The 20,196-nt window shown below is 50.9% G+C and overlaps 1 protein-coding gene across 2 annotated transcripts in view; it reads right to left on the minus strand.

Moving 5' to 3' along the window:
* Nav2 (neuron navigator 2) overlaps positions 1–20,196 on the minus strand; it is a 329,324-nt gene that overhangs the window by 56,702 nt on the left and 252,426 nt on the right. For both annotated transcript variants that reach the window (XM_051174388.1, XM_051174387.1), the window contains 3 exons: positions 10,653–10,791; positions 3,135–3,426; positions 1,195–1,897 (listed from right to left, as the gene is read on the minus strand). In XM_051174388.1, coding sequence (XP_051030345.1) covers positions 1,195–1,897; positions 3,135–3,426; positions 10,653–10,791 — 1,134 coding nt within the window. The remainder of the gene's footprint in view (positions 1–1,194; positions 1,898–3,134; positions 3,427–10,652; positions 10,792–20,196) is intronic.

The following is a 20,196-nucleotide window of genomic DNA, read 5'->3' on the forward strand; positions in this document are numbered from 1 at the left end:
CATCCCTGCTCATCCTTAAATATGGGTCCTGGGTCTGATTCCTATTCTCACATCCTTCAACTTTACCTCCTGCAGTTTGTCATACATAACTGACATTCAAAACTGAGCCAGAGGCTGAGTGTGGTGGCGCACGCCTTTAATCCCAGCACTTGGGAGGCAGAGGCAGGCAGATCTCTGTGAGTTGGAAGCCAGCCTGGTCTACACATAGAGTTCCAGCACAGCCAGGGCCCTGTCTCAAACGACAAACAGAAAAGGGTCCGGTGGATGATTTAAAAGGAATTGCTAAAGGACACCCTTTCCACAATAAGAATTTCCATCAACTGCAGAGATGTGGGGAAGCCATACCTTTGAAAGGTGTTAGGAAATCAATTTCTCCTAGTTAGGAATTGTTGTGCTTCTAGAGGTTCATGTAAAAGGGAAAGAAAGAGTAGGGCTAAAGACATGGTTCGCTGCATCTTACAGCCAAGCAGGAAGACCAGAGTCCTGTTGCTCAGAATTCTCAGGAAGGATGGACAGGTGGGTGGTACCACCTGCAACCAATCCCCAGACTAGCCCAGTTCTCTGTTCAGCAAGAAACTCAGTAATTAAGGTGGTCAGTAATCAAAGAAGGCACAGACTTACACCTCAGACCTCCACGTGTGTGCACATGCCCACACATATGTGAACACACACATGCACGCACATGTGTAATAATATTTTTAAAAAGCTAACATTTCAAACATTGTCTATGTGTTATAAAAAGAACAGGATGGTATTGAGGCAAGAGAATGACAGACCTCCATCCTGTGAGCTAAAATCTGGGTGTGAAAGCGTGCCAGGGACTCACCCTTACTGTTGCTAACTTTCACTGGGTGCCTTCCATGCCAAGCACAGCCGCGAAGATGAGCTTTAGCAGGGATGCTGAGGGAAGCTCCATCAGCTCCAATGAGCAGAAGAGGCAACTGAGGCAGGGTTTAGAAAAGCAACCTGAGAGCTAATTAGAATAAAGTCAGGGTTTGGTTCTAGAACTTCCTGTTTCCCATCCTAGCAAAAGCTACAGATCTGCAGCAGGTGGGAGCTGGCCTTGGACACAGCCTTACCGAGAGCCGAGGCGCACAGGTCGCTCTACATGGAAGCGGGAGCTTATCGGCCCAGGGTGCCAGGCTACTGTACTCTGGCCCTCCTTGGGTCCATGCATTTCTACTGCCTGCTTACCTGCGGAGTGTGGGAGAGGCCACGTCTGAATACTTGGTCCCTGGTTGCAGAGTGGCCTGGGCTGAGCCGCACACCTGCTGGGTAGCAGGGTTCACTTTCACAGAGTTACAGGAAGCCACGCTCTCGTTGTCTGAAGAGATGCCTTTCTCCTTGTCTGTCTGGTTGACGAGCCCTGGCAGTGAGCTGCCCAGGGATGCTTTGGAGGGCTCCCTCAGCTTGGGCACTGGCAGGCCTGCTGACTTGCTGCTCATGTTAGAGTCGATGCTGCTGGTACTGCATCTATTTCCTGCCCCATTCCGGCTGGTGGACTTGCTGGGCCTGGGCAGGCTCCGATACTGTAAATTCGTCCGAGAGCTGAGAGACAGATACCCATCGTCCTGGTTTGGGGCTCCGTCCATGCTCGTCTTCCGACCCGTGGACCGACCGACAAGGGCCGAGGATTTGGGGATTTTACCCAGTGTGGCAGACCTGCTGGTGATAGCAGCTCCACTGGCTGTGACCATGGCCAGCCCGGCGGCAGAGCCACTCTGTTTCTTGAAGCCAAAGCTATTGGCATTGGCAGTGGGCGTCCTAGAGCTGCTGGGGAGGGATTTTTTGGCTTCATCCCCACTGCTGCGGCCAGCATCTGATGGGGAGCGCTTGACCTGGGAGGCTTTGGGCGAAAGCCTTCCCTTCTCAGACACCTTGGCGTCATCTGTTTTTCCTAGGAGAGAAACCAGTGAGGTCAGACCAGGAACCCGACTCTGCAGCTGGCTAGCGTGCTCAGGGTGCAGACCCTTCTCAGGACTGTGGTCGGTCACCCTGCTTCCTAAAGGAGAGCAGCACCGTGGGGGAGGTCACGAGAGAGAGCTCTGAATCTGCTGCTGCTGTCACTGAGGGCTTTTTGGGAGGTTCACTGATTTTCACCCTTTCCCAAGCAGTCGGGGCGCCTGCGCCCCCAGGTCGGAGCAAAGCCAGGGAGCTGCTGGTTCATCCCCAGGCACGAGAGACTCTGTCATACACTGCCCTCTTGCCTCATGTCCAAGACACTGACCCTGACATCGCCAGGGGACAGCACACAATATACCAACATGGCTTGAGGAGCCGGTACCGGAGTGTTAAGTCTGCTGAGCGAGTGAAACTGAGTCCCGAGTCAGGTGCACGGGGAAAACAACCCACGAGGGAGGAAGCACTGTGGGACCCACACACATTCCTCCTCAGAAAGAACAAGGCAAAGAAACCTTTAAGGAAGCTGTTATGGGGGCTGGGAAAGCTGGCTCGGTCAGTGAAGTGCTTGCCTTACGGGCGTGCAGGCCTGAGGTAGAGCCCCAGAAGCAACCTTAGAAAAAAGGCATACTTCTACTTCTAGTGCCGGGGACGTGGAGACAGGAGGATTCCTCGGGTTTACTCACCAGCTAGCCTAGCCTACTTGGTGATGTCTGGGCCAGTGAAAGACATTGGCTCCAAAAAAAAAAAAAAAAAAAGGGTGGAGCTGGGCATAACGCTGCACACCTTTAATCCCAGCACTTGGGGAGGGAGAGGCAGGAGGACCTTTGTGAGTTCGAGGCCGGCCTCAGCTACAGAGTGAGTTCTAGGACAGCCAGAAGTAGACAGTGGGACTCTGTCTCAAAAAACAAACAAACAGGGAAAATAGATAAATAAATGGACAGATAGACAGACAGACAGTCAGACAGGCAGAACAAGATAAAAAGTGAAAAAAAGGCACGTGACAGTATTGCGGAACATACCTGAGGTTACCCTCAGTTGTCCATGTGTATATTCACACGCATGCTGGCATACACACGCCATTCGTGAGCATGTACACCCCACATACATGCTCACAACCATTCACACACACACCTTAAAGATGGATGTGAGCAAAGCAGCAACTCAAAGAAGTCACTCCTAATGCAATGCCCCCTCCCCCGCTAAAGTCGTTGCCATGTTGGCGGCTCACTCACCAGTCCCCGGTGTCTTCAGGGTGCTTGTGGCAGCTGACGGCTTTGTCCTGGGCATGGTGATGCCCACTTCTGCTGTCATGCCTCGCCGCCATGAACCTGTCTGTGAGATGACGGGGTTTTTCTTGCAGGACACACTTTTGTCCGACTCGTCTGACATGTCTGAGGGATTCCGCCTCCACTTGGAGCCCGGCTCCATCTTTACACCGCTGTCTGAGCCGCCATCTGATTTCTTGATGTCGTCACCGGACCACAGGGAATTCCTCTCCACCTGTGAATGCTTCTCAGCGTCGGTCTGTGGACAGACACTTAGTGAATTAGAGCTCAGCTCACCCACGCAGGCCATGCTCGTTCCGGGACGGCTTAAGTGTGTTCAAAACCTCAGACATCTGCTTACTTTGTGAGAAAGTCACAGCCTCTTCCACTTTCCCCCCCTCCCCAAGGAACAACTAATAGAGAAGGAAAATAAAGGGGCTGGGGCAGAGAACAAGCCAAGGGCCCGAAGAGAACAGCGGGCAGAGTGGGGGGAGCTGATGGGGATGGGTCCACCAACCCTGACACTTGCAGGCAGCCACCTCCGGCCTGACTCTGAATCTCCACCAGCACCAGCCTGCCTCCTTTCCTTTTGTTCTGTATTTTCTTGTCATTCCTCTAGCAGGGAGATCTTTGCATCTAGTTCAGGAAACAGTCAAACACGGCCGCGAGGGAGTGGGCAAGCAAACTCTACCGGTCTAATATGTGAAGCATCCAACCGGCAATAGCAACGGTGTCCACCCCCGCCCAGCTTTGCTTCTGAGCTTTTGCTCCCCACGACGCGGCAGTCCTCAGACAAGTAAGATAATTAGGCAACTTTCTTTGGAAGAGCCTGACCTGCTGGCCACGAAGCCCGGGAAGAGATAGGAGTGTGCCGTTAATGAACTCGGGGCTGAAGGACACAAAGGCAGCTGGAATGCTTGGGGCCTCTGTCGCTTGAGGCTGGGGGGAAGGGTATTGGAAGGGAGAAGTTTTATATAAATAGGAAAGGGGAAGTCAGCAAGGCTTTCAGGAGACCACTTTGAGAAACGAGCCCCCTCTATGAGCTGCCTAGAAGGGGCCGTGCAGGCAAGGCGGGAAATGAATGTGAACAATAGAGGGACAAATGCCTTCCTATGCAGGACTGACTAGATGATAGCTCGGGTAGACCAGAAGGCCCGTTCAACCGCCTCCCTCCCCACTAGCCACCTGCTCCCCTGTGACTGCCACCCACCCACGACAGACTCGCACAGGTGCTTTCATTTGCTTGGTCCTTCCTAAAACACACACGAGCCTCAGCCACATACCAAGTATCAGAGATGGGTCACAGGAAGGGACAACTAAAACATACTCAGCCATGTGAGGGGAGATCCCACATCTAAGGTAGAGCAGAAGCTCAACCAAGGTTTGGGAACAAGCAAATGAATAGCTACTACACACATCAGGCTATGACATACCTGACAAAATCCAGGCACGAGTTGATTAAAGCCAACCAGAAGGCATGCAATGTTACCGTCATCTTAATTTGAAAGATGAGCACAAACTCAGTGACCCCAGCCCAGTTTCCTTCTGGATCCTGGCATTCACTGAACTAAAACGAACTTAACCCACACTGTTTACCACACGTCAAGTAGTGTATTAGAACCTGTATGTTTGGTCCCCATTCCTTGTGGAATTTACGGTCATCTAAAGAAGCAGAGATGGAATGCACAGACAGTAATAAATGTACAGCTGTGAAATGGTCTGGGAGGGATACAGACATTGGCCTGGTTTAGATTACATCAGTGATGTGGGAAGTGGTGGCCAGGTAGGAACTTCTAAAAGGACCCTAAAGAACGAGACAAAAATTAGTATGTGGAGTATCTAGAGAGGGCCACGCCAGTGAGCAGAAAACTGCATGTGCAAAGGCCTTAGGCAGCAAGGAGATATTCTGGAAGCATCCATCTAACTAATATTTATCAGGTGCTACTACCATGAGCCAGGGAAGCTGTCTGTACTGGGAATACTTCAAGGGATATTCAAAGCCTCTGCCTCGTGGAACTTAGGTTTGAGCGCACCTTGACACATGGATACGTTCTAAGACATCCTGAGGCTGTAGCACCTTTTACATACTTGACCACTATATTGTTTGTGTTCCACCAGAGAAGAGAGGCCAAAGCATGGTCCCAGGCTGGGGACATACGTACTCCACTCGCTGTTATTGATGAAACTGGGGCATCAGTCCCCCAACTATCAACCCCCTAACTTGTCATAGGGTGAAAGCTCTTCCAACCTCCTTCTGTGTAACTCGGTGTTTGCCTGGGGCATCTCGACAGGCTTGCGGTCACGTATCCTTAGCGAACCCTTCAGGAGCCATGTGTACCCATCAGTAGTTGAAATGGAAGGAGTCTGTTTCTCTGTTGCCAAAGCTTGCAATAGGGGGGGTCCAGCAGGTCAGCACACTGGACCTTTCCAGCACACTTTCGGAGCATTTGGATGTCTCGCCTCCCTGGTCATCAACAGGCAAGTGGGAAGAAGACGGATAAGCCAGGAAGGACCTCAGAGCAGAGGGCGGTGTCCCCAGAGAGGGCGGTCTGGCCCAAAGGAGAAAGAAAGAGCATGGGCCTTAGGGCCCAGTGGGCTTCAGTTCCAGGACCGGCTACTATCATTCACTGCTCTGTGAGGCCTCAGGTTCCTTCCCATCTCTATGAAAGCGCAGGTTTGAAGAGCAGTAACTAACCAGGGAGGTGGGCAGGTGTCAGCCTGCCTATCTGCAGCTAAGTTGAGCACTCCGTCCTGATAGCCTGGTGTCCAGGGGACTCGAGGACACACAGATCAGCAACACTGGCCACATTTAATAAGTACACAATAAGTAAGCTGACAGAAAATTATGTTTTCTACCCACTGTGAACTGTGTTAAAAACAACAACAACAACACACACACACACACACACAAACTTTAGGAATTGAAAATGAAAGAAAATTTTGGCAGAGGCAGCTTACCATCCCCAACACCCAGATGAGAGCCTTCCACCAGCTGTGGAAGACTCTGTATGGCCAAGGCCAGCACAGTGCCTGAAGGACTGCAGAAAGGAAGGCGGAGTGCCCGGAAGCCACGCCCCAAATACGTGGGAGCATGCTACACTTTGAATTGCCACCACAGATGCAAGAGGGAGATGGAAAAGGGCAGGCAAGGTGCAGGCAGCAAACAGAGGCCTCTCAGCAGCTCAGGCTCTGGGAGAAGCATGTTCAGATTGGCATGCTGCTGGCGTGCCGCAGGGCGCAGGTCTGGTGGCCTTTATTTTGTGAATGAGAAGGCAGAGGCTCTAGCAGTCAATCTGACTGGACCATCCCAGGACGTCGCAGTGAACAACTCTACCCCAGAGCACTTGACTTCAATGTCTCCCTCCTCTCTGGTGCCACAGTTGGCACTTGGACTCACTCACCAGCTGTCCTAGAGGTGGTCGGTCATGCAGAGGGGCCCAGGCCTCACTCACAGGACTTTGTCTCTCACACTGAGCCATGCATGAGCACAGGGGTTCCGGTGCCGACCAATGGGCCATGAAGGCCTTGTGGGGCACCTTCAGTGTTCCTCAGCATCTCAGAGGAAACAGCCCCTCGGGGGAGTTTCACTCCTAGCAATGCACTGACCGCACCTTCTCCATCTGCACCCTCCTCCTTTCTTTCCATCAGCACCCGGGGTAGCTCCTTGGGCATTTGAGAAAAGAAATTCCCTTCTCGTCAGTTGTGAGGCAGGCAGGCAGGCAGGCAGGCAGGCTGTATTTCTTGTGGGAACACCGAGCCCTCTCTTGCCTCATGTGTCCTGCCTGGTGGGCCGTGCAGCCCACTGGCCCAGGGTAAAGCATTGTGTGACAAGACCCCTGATGGGCGTACCAAGGCGTGGGAGGGTGCAGGCGCATCTTCCAGGCTCGATCCACTCAAAGAGGGGTAATGGCCCTTAGCATCCCTGACAGCCTGCGGGGGAGGAGGCACAAGGCTGCCAGAATGTGGAGTCAAACATTTTGAGATGCTCCCTGGACGGGAACAAAGGGAATGTCATGAAAACTCCATTTAAAAGCACCGTGATAATAGGCATGTCGGTAGCCAATGCTGCAGCCAGCATTTCTGCTACCCAGACCTACTTCGGCTCTCATTTTCATATTTTACATTCGGGTAGATTTGTAAGAGAGCAAGTAACAGACTTGATGAATAGTGAACCCTCATAGCCCTTAAAATTACTCTTAATATTGACTAAGACATCTGTGCCTTGAAACATTACCCTGTGGCGTCTGCAAGAAGAAAGCTGGTCAAAGAGGCCAGGCCTTTGCATGCACCAAGTTCAAACGCATGTGTGAGGAAGCCATCTTATTTGGTGTCAATAGGGTCTGCAGACTAACTCTGCCTGTGGGAAGGAGGCAGATGGAAGGGATTTCCAATTCAGTGTCCCAGTTTCCCCTGAACATCTGTAGGGGCTCCCCCCCCCATCACCTGCGGGGTGCCACATGGATTTCCTGACATCTCTGTGCCTCCTATGGCCTGCCTACCCCAAGTGGCCAATCTTCTTGACTCCTCCCTGATGGGAGATGTCATTCTGTAAATATGTTTCTCTTATTGGTTAATGAATAAAGCCCTGTTGGCCAATAGGTGGGACTAGGAGACAAGGAGGATTCTGGGAGATGTAGTGGAGGAGAGTCAAGATGTAGGGACTTGAGAGAAGGAGTCTGGACCCTCTCTCCGGTAAGATAAGACCACGTGGAAACACTTAGATTATTAATCTAATAGAAATGGGTTAATATTTAAGACAGAGCTAGCCAATAAGAAACGCTAGTAACTGGCCAACAGCTTTATAACTAATACTGTGTCTCTGTGTTATTTGGGGCTGATGCGGCTCTGGGACCAGGCTGGCGGGAAAGCTGCATGTAACAGCTCCCCTCTGTATCTAATTGTAGACTGGAAGCTGAGTGCTGCTAACTGTGTCTGATCATCCATCAGTGGACCATTCTCAGGGAGTATGGCTTAGAGTTTATTTTTAAAATATAATTATTTATTTAGGTGTACTGCACTTGTTAGGAATGTGTATGTAATTTTGAGACAGCATTGTTTCATATATCAAACAGCCCAGGTTGACCCACAACTCACTATGTAGCTATATAGGCCAACATTGATATTGGTGATCCTCCAGTCTCCATACTCTAAGTGCTGAGATTACAGATGTGTCACCACACCCTATTAATATGGTGCTGGAAATCCAGGTCAGGGCTTCCTTTGTGTGGGTCAGAAGAGCAGTCTGTGTATCCTGCAGCTGAAATATTGTTTTATTTAAAATTTTAGTGTGTGTGTGTGTGTGTGTGTGAGAGAGAGAGAGAGAGAGAGAGAGAGAGAGAGAGAGCATGCAAGTGTTTATGCCTACAGAGTCTAGAAGGTGTGAGACCCCTGTAGTTAAGAGTTGTAGGCAGCATGAGCCACCCGCCTTGGTGCTAGGAACTGAACTCAGGTCCTCTACAAGGACCACACATGCTTGTAGCAACTGAGCTATGTCTCTCTCTCTCTCTAGCCCTGTGTAAATGTGATGTTCTTAGGATAAAGTGTCCAGCCTGAAAAGTTCCATAAAATCAGCATACTCACGCAAATACCACTCAGGTCAGAATACAAAGTATTCACCCACCACATCTTGGTGCCCCTTCTCGTTGTCTAGGTAACAACGACAACACACGCACAAACCACAGGCCTACTGCAATTCCTGGCTAAAATAAGAGTGTGGGAAGTAACAGGCGACCCCAAAAGCAATGTATAAACCCTTTCACAGGTAGTCTGCAACTACATTTCTGTAGGGTTGGAATTGATCCCCACACTGCCAACACAGCTTTTCTTTAGCCCTACCCTCCAAGAAGAGACTCCTTTGAAACAGAGGCTTCCAACACGGCCCCCACAGAATAAAAGGCAGCTGAGGAGGAAGAGGCTGTGGGAAGATAGGAGAGAGGGGCAGAGACACACGGACGGTATGCCCAGGCTCTCTCGGTAGTTCACCCCAAACGTCTAGCCCCCAAATGGTTGACCCATGACACAATTGCCGTAGCTTGTGCTGGTAACAAGCGACTAGGATGGTACCATACTTTGCCTGCGGTAAAACGGTCTCACGGAGGGAAGTCCAGCCACTAAGGAATACAGCGAGGGCCAAAAGGAGTGCATCAAACCTGAGCTGTGTTTGAAATGTCAAATCCCAGGGGAGTGCAGCTGGCTGGTGGCTGCTGCTACACACCTGCTCACAGCGGACCTGTGTCCAGGAGCCTGCTCCTGCAGACAAACAGCCCCTGGCCCCCTCAGGAGCTAGGCACGTGTTTTCCCGTGCAACAATACAATCAGAGAAAATTAAAACCAGGTGTGGCGGAGCAAACACGGGATCTCAGTACTTTTGAGGCAGAGGCAGGAGGATTCTAGGCCAAGCTGGATGACATTAAAACTCTGTCAAAAACAAACAAAACCACAACAACAGGAACAAAAAGAAAAGGGCCTAGGGCTATGGCTCAGTGCGTAGAAAAGTCTCTAACACCCTCACAGCCCTAGGTTCAGATCCCCAGTGCTGCATAAGGCAAGGTGTGAGCCAAAGCAAGGTTTGAGCCACATCTGCTACCCCAGCACTCAGGATGCAGAGTGTGGATCAAGGATCAGGGGACCCTGACTCCAAAATAATAGTAATAATAATAATAATGAAATAAAAAGAACGAAAAGATGGAATGTTACTCATAATAAGAGTAATTACTGCAGACCAAGTAACACACAATAGCAAGGGATGTGATCTACAGGCAGACAGTTCCCAACCTCAGCAGGGACAAACTGGCTTCCCAGTATAACATTCAACCTTTGTTCTACTCCAAGGAGATCAGACCTGTGCTCACACACGGCCGTGGCTCTTGTAGCAAAGACGAGAAACACTCTGGCTAGCATCCACACCAGCGGAACCAAAAGCCCTTTGCTTATTATCTTAAGCTTTTAAAGTGTGTGTGTGTGTGTGTGTGTGTGTGTGTGTGTGTGTGCGCTTGTACATTCATGTAAGGCACATGGGTGTGTGCGAACACACATGTGGAGGCCGGGACACCCTTGAGTGCCCATTTCTTGAGTGTTGCCTGCCACTTTTCTGAGACAGGGTCTCTCATAACCCAGGAGCTTGCTGTGTAGACCAGACGGGCTGGTCAGTGAGCACCAGGGATACACCTGTCCTTGCCTCTTGAATTCAAGTCCTCAAGGCTTGCGGTTTACAAACTGAGTTCTCTCTCTCTCTCTCTCTCTCTCTCTCTCTCTCTCTCTCTCTCTCTCTGTTCCCTGCTTGTTTATTTAAAAACAGACCGAAGCTGAGGTCCAGGCAGGGGACAGGGTCTCCTCCCACCAAAACAACGAGACTGCAGGGCTGTTTTGCCCATCTGTACTGGCCACTGCCTGATCTCCTTTCACTAGCCTGGGACTTGTGATCACCACGAGCCAGGGCTAGCAAAGACACTAGAGGAGCCTGGGAAGACCCATCCCATCCCTTACCTGCGCGTCCAGGTTTCTTCGGGAGGAGGCCGGCGTGTTGGCATAGGAGCTGATGGATGAGCTGGTGTTGATGTCATCCGTGCTGAGGTTGTCTATGGTGTCGCTGATGCCGCTGCTGACGGAGCTGCTGTCATCCCAACTGGCAAGACAAAGACATCCTGAGCGAGAGATCCTCCCAGCCCTCTGCAGCAGCCTGACAAGTCTAGAAAAGTCCAGCCTGCGACCTCGTGTCTCCCGAGGGCTCCTGCTCGCACGGGACTCAGCGGCAAGGGAACCCGAGCGAAGGGACGGGCCCCACTTCTCCTCCGGAGGGGGTGGATTTGTGAGCAGAGGCCTCGGGCTTGGTGACGTGTCCCTTCCACCTTCCCCTTCACTCTAGGAGCATCACTCCCCACCTAGGGCCAGAGCCAGGGCAAGACTGGCAAGGGAGGAGGACTCCATGCTGCCCCTCACGGGAGGAGGGGGAGCAGAGCAGGGGAGCTGGCTTGTGAGTCCCTGGACATGTCTCCAGAAGAAATGCCTGAGGAAGGGGAGTGGAAAGTGTCACCCGAGGCCAGCCCGTCCTGTACCCCAGCGTACATAGGGAGCGCGACTCTTCCTTCCCAGGCTTCCGATAGGGAGAGGTCAGCCCCTTCCTGCTCCAGACCGGTCTCCTGGCAACGGTCTCCATCCTTCATTTCCACCTCTCAACAACACCACCGTTAGCCCAGCACCCGACCTCACCACTGCCCTTTGCAAAGTCCGTCCGTCTGTCCTTGGGCAGCTCTGTGCAGCGAGCCACCTTGGGCTCTGCCTGGGCCGCTGTACTCTGTAGCTTCCTCTCAGCTCACCCCCCCCCCCAGGCGGCCTAAGTGACCCTGGGTCTACTCATTCCTTTCCTTGATGTCTCTAGCCATCACCCCCCCCCCCCCCCCCCGTATCTGGTGTCCCTCTCCAGTTCTACCCTGCAGCCCTGTCTTCACTGCGCACTTGGCTCTGACCACATGGACCCCTAAGCCAGGACTGTTTTCCTTCACAAGGCTTTCAACCGGCTGTCCCTGCCTCCTTATCCTTCACGCCTCAGCGGGTGCATCGCCTCTTCAGAAACTATCAAGCCATCATGTCCTATGACCCCGATGTGATATCGCTTTCTTATTTGGGGGGACGGCAGGTCTACAGTGAGTGCTCGATAAGTACCTGCGGAATTGAAAACGTGGGTGAATTCCATAAAGCAAACTGCCAACGTCTGTGTGACACTGTTCTACTCGCGCAGGTGACAACGCTAAGTATTATTTGTCTGTCGTACAGCTAGAGAAACCGAGGCTGAGAAAGGCGTCGTGTACAAGGTCAGCTAGAGAGACATGGGTGGGTCAGGATCTACCCATTCTGACCCCAGCGTCACTCTTCTCTGGGACAACAGACGGCTTCCCATGACATCCTCTACACACGCCAGACGTGACGTAACACAGTCCACTTTGCCAGGGGGTCAAGAACCCGGCTCAAGGTCACACAAGGCAGGAAGGACAGGACTCAGGCAACGGCTTAATCAGATTGCTGGCCCATGTGGCCTTCCATGGTGACTATGGCTGAAACCTTGAAGAAGCATATCAGGGGGCCTTCAAAGTATTGGGTGGCTGAAATTTAAAAGGTCAAAAGAGCCTTTTACACACACACAGACACTCACACACACATTCACATACACACATTCACACACACACTCACACACAGACACACACACAGACACACACTCACACACACAGACACACACACAGACATATTCACACACACACACAGACATACTCACACACACACAGACACTCACACACACATTCACACACACACAGACATACTCACACACACACACATTCACACACACACACACACCGACATACACACACACACATTCACACATATACACAGACATACTCACACACACACATTCATACTCACACACACATTCATACTCACACACACAGACATACACACACATTCACACACACTCACACAGACATACTCACACACATTCACACACACACACACTCACACACACAGACATATTCACACACACACACAGACATACTCACACACACAGACATACACACACAGAGACATACTCACACACACATTCATACTCACACACACATTCACACACACACAGACATACACACACACTCACTCACACTCACACACTCACACACACACCCCACAGAGCTGCAGTCCCTTCCACTAGCTTGGAGGGCATCTGCCTCCACATGCCGAGTTCTACTGACCAGGGAAGAGGAAGGAAGGGGCTTCTAGAAAAACCTGCTTTAGGTCCAGTAGCTCAGCACACCCTTCTGACTTCCAAAAGTCAGCCTAGAACAGTGCACAGAATACAGGAGAGCCGCGAAGCTGGTGGGTAAAGTAGAAGGAACAGAGCAGTAAGACCAAGGGCTCCGTGGGTGTTATGGGTGGGAGGGATGGACCGTTCTCTGGCATGGCTGGAGCGCCAGCCAGACCTGGAGCCAGAAATACCCAGGCAATGTGAGGACCAAGCTCCTGCCCACAGGTGGTTTGCTTAGGCTTGTTATTCGGTAAACATGCTTGCTAACCAGCTATTAGGGAGCTGTAATTTGTAAGTGACTCCAGACGTGTAGCTGAGAGTCAGACGTGAAGAATGTGGGACATGAGATGTCAGCCCAGCAGCGAGAGAGGACAGCATCGAGGCAGCCAAGCAGTTAGAAAGTCAGCACAGTCGGTAGGGCCGATGAACTCAACTCAGACAGTCAACACTGAAACAAGGTACGAGGAGCGACCAAGGTTAGGACTTGAAAGGGTTCCAGACGCTGTAGCTGGGTGGTGGTGGCACATGCCTTTAACCCCAGAGGCGGGAGGATCTCTGGAGTGTGAGGTCAGCCTGCTCTACAGACTGAGTTCCAGGACAACCAGGGTTACACGGAAAACCTGTTTTGAAAAACAAAAGAAAAGAAAAACCCAAAAGTTGTGTATTTACTGCAGTATGGGGAGATGGAATTTGAGCAAAAACCCCTGGGGGCCAATGATACAGAGGGATCCCTTCCACTTGGGGATAGAATGGCCTTTTTTTTTTTTTTTTTTTTTTTAGCTGAAAGACCTGTTTTATTTTAAACTTTTCATTGTTGATCGTCCATTAAAGAATTGGGGCCTTCTCTTGGTAATACACTTTTTTTTTTTTTTTTTTTTTTTTTTTGCTATGTCTCTAGAATTAGAAACCCTAAGTTTGCATTTTCAAAACACTGTACATGTACATGAGACTTTAACCTGGTGCCTGATACCCAGAGAGGCCTAAAAAGACTATCAAACAAACCCTCAGGAACCAGAGTTACAGATAGGTGTGAGCCACTATGCCCGTGCTGAGAGCTCAAACCCAGATCCTCCTGTAATAGCAGCCAGTGCTAATATCCACTGAGCCATCACTCTGACCAGGAAATAATCTGAATTTACATACTTGATTGAGATATCAGTCTTGTAAGGAAATCCAGGTTTAAGTATCATAACTTCAGTCTTTTGAGTATTAAAGTGCATTAACATCAGGAGGACCTTTGCTGCACACAGATCCTCGTCTGAAGGTAACATGTTTCCATCAAGGCAGATTTGGAGGTCAGGGAGGCAGCCCGGTTGGCCGAGTGCTTCCCTGGCTGGCACAAAGCCTGGGGTTTGATTCCCAGTGTTGTGTAAACAGGGCCTTGTGACACATACCTATAATTCTAGCACTCGGGAGATGAAGGCAGTTGGATCAGAAGCTCAAGACTTGGTCTACAAAGCGAGTTCTGGGACAGCAAGAGCTGTTACCACAGAAACCCTGTCCCAAAAAAACAAAAAAATACAAAAAAGAAGTTCAAGCCATACAAACTAAATTCAAGAAAATCCTGTAAGTTTGTTGTTTGTTTTGGGGGAGGGTCGTTTGTTTTTTAAAGAAAGGTTTGTTTTTCTGAATGAACAAATGGACCCTAGCGAGCTCCCCCTGGCTCCTCGGTGGCCTCTCCCTGTCCCCCTTTGCTCTGTATTTCAAGGCTTTCAAAGGGTCTCCCAGCTCCTCCCGGAGGTGGGATTTCCATAGCCTGGCCTGGCCTGCTCCAGAGTTTTCTCCCTATTCTTTTCTATCTTCCTCTTCCCTTTTCTCATTCCCTGGAGCTGGCTTCCCCTGCAACAGTGAGTTGCCTGAAAAAGGAACTAAACTCCTCAGGTCTCCTGCAAGGACAGCCAGTGCTTTTCAGGGCTAAGCCATCTCTCCAGCTCTTCTCCTTAATTTTTTCATAAATTACACATGCTATTATTATAGTGTGTGTGTGTAAGAGAGAGAGTGTGTGTGTGTGTGTGTGTGTGTGCGCGCGCGCGCACGTGTGGGTGTGTGTAGGTGCCGCAGTGCACACCTGGAGGTCAGAGGGTAACTTGGAGGAGTTCATCAGTTCTCTTTTCCTACCGTGTGGGGCCTGAGACTCACGTGAACTCGGCTAGCCGGCTTGGCGGCATCATTACCTTGTGAGCCATCTGGGCAGCCCTGTCTCTTTTTAAAATTCAAAGCAGACACGTGGGGACATGAGGGAAGCTTCCCTTCCTGGCCATGTACAATCTCGTACCGTCTTCTCAATGAAGCATCCGGCACCTCCAGTTACAGGTGGTTAGCTTTAAAGACCACCATCTACTTTTGGCCAGCAAGTGGGTGGGATTTCATAAAATAGACAAATACACACATACTTTTTTTAAGTTCAGAGTCTCGGGTAGCTCAGGTTGCCAAACACCTTTTCTTTTCTAATAATTTATTTAACTTTATTTTTATATACATTAGTGTGAGGGTGTCCGATCCCCTGGAACTGGAGTTACAGACAGTTGTGAGCTGCCGTGTGGGTGTTGGGAATTGAACCAGGGTTCTCTGGAAGAGCAGCCAGTGCCCTTAATCACGGAGCCATCTCTCCAGCCCTACCTTTTCTTTAAGAACTTTAGACTGAACATTTCTGAACCCTAAGCCAGTGCCCCCCAATTTATTTATCCACTCATCAGCTGGCCTGTCCAATTGCCAGACACTATGTGGAGTATCACGCTATCAGATCAGCCATGATTTAGCTCGTCCCCTGACTGGCTGCCTACCCAAAGCTTGGGACGGGTGAGAACAAACCAAACCGGGACATGAACTTAATGTAAATTAGATGGCAGAGGGCAGATGGGACACCGGTTCCGAATGGCTCTAGTCTCCTACAGCCACCCGCCGTGCGGCAGAGCCCAGACTGGCCCTGTTCCAAACCCAGGGCCGTGGGTAGATCCCAAGCCTCTTCCCGCTTCCCCAGGCCCATGCCCCAAATTTGCGGGAGGCTCAGCTCAGAGGAAAGCTAGAATAAGGCACATCAGTAGCACACTGTTGCCCCACTGGGACCTCTCTGCCCCCTCAGCAGCATCGCCGGCCAGGCCACCCTTCTCCCACACACCGCCTCTTCCTGGCTCACTTCACCACTCAGAATAGCTTGAGGTGTTTTTGCTTGCGTTCCACGTATGTGTGTGTGTGTGTGTGGTGTGCATTTGTGCTGTGGAGGCCAGAGCTCTACGTCACGTTGAGAGTTTTCCTCAGTGACTGTGGACCTTCTGCACCGAGGCAGAGTCTCTGGTTTGAGCTCAGCTAGATTAGCCATTTGCACTGGGCTTTCCCTGCCTCTCGCCTGTTACGATTGGCCCCGCCCCCTGGGCTTCACGGTGACAAACCAAACTCTCACACTTGCTGGGAAAATGTTTACCCGCTGATTTATTTAAGCCTACAGAGAAATAGGCACAATGTTTTGCACGTATGCCATGGCATGTAGCCCTGAGTGGTATTATTGTTTTTTTAATTAAAAAAAAAAATGTGTGCACATAGGAGTTTTGCCTGCAAGTGTGTCTGGGTGCCCTGCCCACTGTGTCTCCTGAAACTGGAGTTACACGTGGCTGTGGACCTCCGTGTGGGTGATGGGAAGAGAACTCAGGTCCTCTGGAAGAACAGCGGTGCTCCTAACCAGGGAGCCACCTCTTCAGCCCAATGACAGGTGTCTCTTTTTAAGGGAGGTATGCTCTCTGGTCATGCACTCAAAGGCTTGCAGTCCAACCATACAATCGTTCCTGTCACTTGCCATCAGCATCTACAACAGACTACACTCTCTCCACACAGACACAGGACAGCCTGTCAGGCCCAGACCATTGGGCCAACGACATTTCTCTCTCTCAGTTTCTGCAAATGCTTAGGGCCCATTCCAGCTCACCCGGAAGAAAGTCCACAGAGGCCATGAGTTTCAAACCCTCCACTCCGACAAGCAGGGACGAGGGGAGGAGACCCCAGGGCAGCCAGCACCCAGCAATGCCCTCAGAGCCCAGATACTCCTCTGCCACCCATGAGAAAGAAGAAAGGTCCCCAAACGTCACTATAACATCCATGAACCCAGAGGTGCAGTCCAGGCTGCTCGTTCTTTGAGCACACTTCCAGCAGCACAAGGGTGGGCTGGCCGCGGGAAAGCTGCAGGTAACAGGCTGGTAAATCATTTCAGCTCTGCACACTTCCGGCTTTGCCCACGAGTGTGGGGAGTGATCACCCCAAGGACAAGGGAAGGCAAGTGTGAGCTGGGGGCTGGGGGAGCTGAGAGCCACAGAACCAGCAATGATCTTGAATCAATGTGGTAACGTATTTACAGCTTCGCCTCTCACTCAAAATAGACTGGCAAGGGACACCACTGGGATCTTTCCACCCAGATTTACATGCCCTGACTCTGGCACTGTCGAAGGATCTACGGGGAGGGAGGGAGGGGAGGGAAGGAGGGAAAAACAGAGTTACGGAGGGAGGATTCACTAAGATTTCCAAATAGACTCCTTGAGAGATAATGCTATTTATTCAAAGGAAAGATGTGCTAAATGACATTGCAAAAATTAACCGCACGGCGCAGCCCCTAAGAGGCAGGATCCACGCCAGACTTAAGTGTCCTAGGAGCCGTCCTGGACTTCTCTGTCCTCTTACTACATCTCTGCAGTTAACTAGACTCCCAGAGTCAACACCACGTGTGCCAGCCAGACCTTACCTGCTAGCCGGTTCAGTTCAGCTGAGGAGTTGCAGCGGAGCCCACTCTGTGCCCCGCCCCCACCCCCTGCCTCAACCAGACAGCTGCATTCAGTTGAAAAAAAAAAAAAAAGCCCAGACTGGTGGAACTTGTTTTCTGGCCATTGTTCAAGGCAATTGTTCCCTGAAACCCCAGGGCCTGATTGGAATGAGGTCCTTTGGTGTGGATGAGTGAGCAAACCCAGCTCTAGGCTTACCAGAAAACGCCAGGAAAAGAAAGGGAAAGGTTGCCTTCCTGCTTTTCCCACCAAACAGGTGTGTTAACTATTTCCCCACCATCAAGCTGGCTCAGAGCATCTCCACCCCCCCCCCCAACTGCTCCAGGGTCCCATTAGGTAAGCTTTATCTTAAAGCCTTTCCAGGACTCCTGCAGACCTTTCCTGGAGGACCAAGGGTGATGGCAGAAAACCCTGAGTTAGTTGATGTGGGAAGTCCTGTTGATATCCCCAACATACCATTTCCTCTAATTCTCACAGACCTATGATCAAGACAATAGTTGGCATTAACAGCTTCTTGGGTTCTGTGCCTGGCTATTATTGAACATATTTTCTTCCAGTGTCCACGAGATAGACGTAGAGATAGACGTAAGTACTCGTAATTACTCAGAGATGAGGAAACAGGCTTGGAGAAAACAGGTCAAAAGTCGGAACAGGTGTTGACTGCAGTGTGTGTATGTGTGTGTGTCCATGCCGGTGGTTGCATGCAGACCACAGAGGCAACAGAGGTCAAAGGACTGGCTGGGCATGGTTGTTTGGGACAGGGTCTCTTTGGAGGTCTCCAGTGTCTGCAGCAGGCTAGCCTGGGAGATTTGCTGTCTCTGTCTCCCATCTCACCACGGTCTTAGGAGACTTGAGACCTCAGACTCACACACTCCATGCAACCAGTTTGATATGGGCCTTGGAATTGAAACCCAGACCTCCACACCTGCGTTGAAAGAGCTTTAGCCACCAGTCACTGGGTAATCTCCCCGGCCCTTGCTTCACAGAGTGTAAGACACAGCCAGTCAGTATAGAAGATCTTAGGAATCCACACCACAGAACACATAGCTATGTGACTTAAAAAAAAAAAAATAAGTGGGGTATGGACAGAGCTCAGATACCGAGTGAGAGCCTGGGACCCCTGATTCTAGGAAAGAAAAAAAGATAGAAGTATTAAACAAAACAAAACAAACAAACAACCCAGCACCACCACCACCAAAAAAACCCCAGAAAAACACAAGCAAGCCACCTCTCTCTGGAACTAGCATATGCTGTTTGCAGTTTTGGTGCACAAAATGACCCACAAGTTTAATTTGAACTTTGCAAGGGCAGAGTCAACAAGTTTAGCCCGACCAGGGAGGGGGCAAGGGTGCCACTAAACTCATGAGGCAGGAGGCCTAGCCAGCTCTGCAGAGAACAACCAAATAGGTCTGTCTCTGCTGGAATCCAGATGCCAATTACCGTGTTAGAGCACCCTCATTTCTGGGAGACTTAGGTCTGCTGCCTGCTACCGTACTAATGACACGCCGTTAGGTTCCCACAAAACTCTTGTGGGGACAAAGGGTTTGATGGGTGTGCACAGTTCTCCAGAGAGCACCAGCCCAGGGCAGCAGCAGCCCACATTGAAAAGAAACTGCAAGGTATGAGAGGGAGGTGCCACCAACATTGTGAAATAGGCAGTAAAATCACACACACACACACCACACACACAAGTGCGTGGTGTGTGTGTGTGTGTGTGTCTCGGAGGCATATTGTTTCTTGTTATGACTAAGGTCCCAGGGGAGAAGCACTTCTATGGACGGTGCCAGGTGCAAGCCCAATCACTTGGGATAAAGAGAGGAAACAGAAACCCCACCAAGAAGGCTTAGAGGGGATTTAGCAGAGATGAGAAGGCTCCAGGCTTGGGTTTCATCCCACAGCACCTTCGGGCCATTTTGCTAACCCATTCCTGGACAAGTAGGTGGTCCCTCCGAGGAAGCGTGAAATTCTCCCTGGTTTCAGGGGCTCGGTATGGTTGGACACTCCAGGCTTTGGTCTGGATGCCTCAGACCCTCATTGTTACAACAGGCACCGTAGTGTCTGCTGACCTCAGCTACACAAAGCCTTCCCTCCTCCCAGGCTCCACCATGCTCAGCTTGAGCCGTGGCCAGTCGCTTGGGCCAAGGTTCTCAACAAACTCATCCTCATTTTCAATTTCCCAGAAGGGTATGTTTCCCTGAAGCATCCACAGGACTCAGTCATTGCGACTAAGGAAAACAATGGCGAACACTTACTGCCTAGGGAAAGGGGGACCAATAACGGGTCCCAGGCACCATCCCAGAGCCCTACAGATGGCAGGCAGCCCATCACATAGCAAATATAAGCAACTGCGGTCCCCTTCCGGTAGAGTGGGAGGGCGCCTCACAGAAGCTCACGGAGCTGCTTCAGCTGGATAGACTCACCACTCTGATCCCACAGCTCTTATGGACCTTGCCCAGGGAAGAAGTTGATCCAATTACTT

The sequence above is a fragment of the Phodopus roborovskii genome, unplaced genomic scaffold (assembly GCF_943737965.1).
Source record: "Phodopus roborovskii unplaced genomic scaffold, PHOROB, whole genome shotgun sequence".
Lineage (NCBI taxonomy): Eukaryota > Metazoa > Chordata > Mammalia > Rodentia > Cricetidae > Phodopus > Phodopus roborovskii.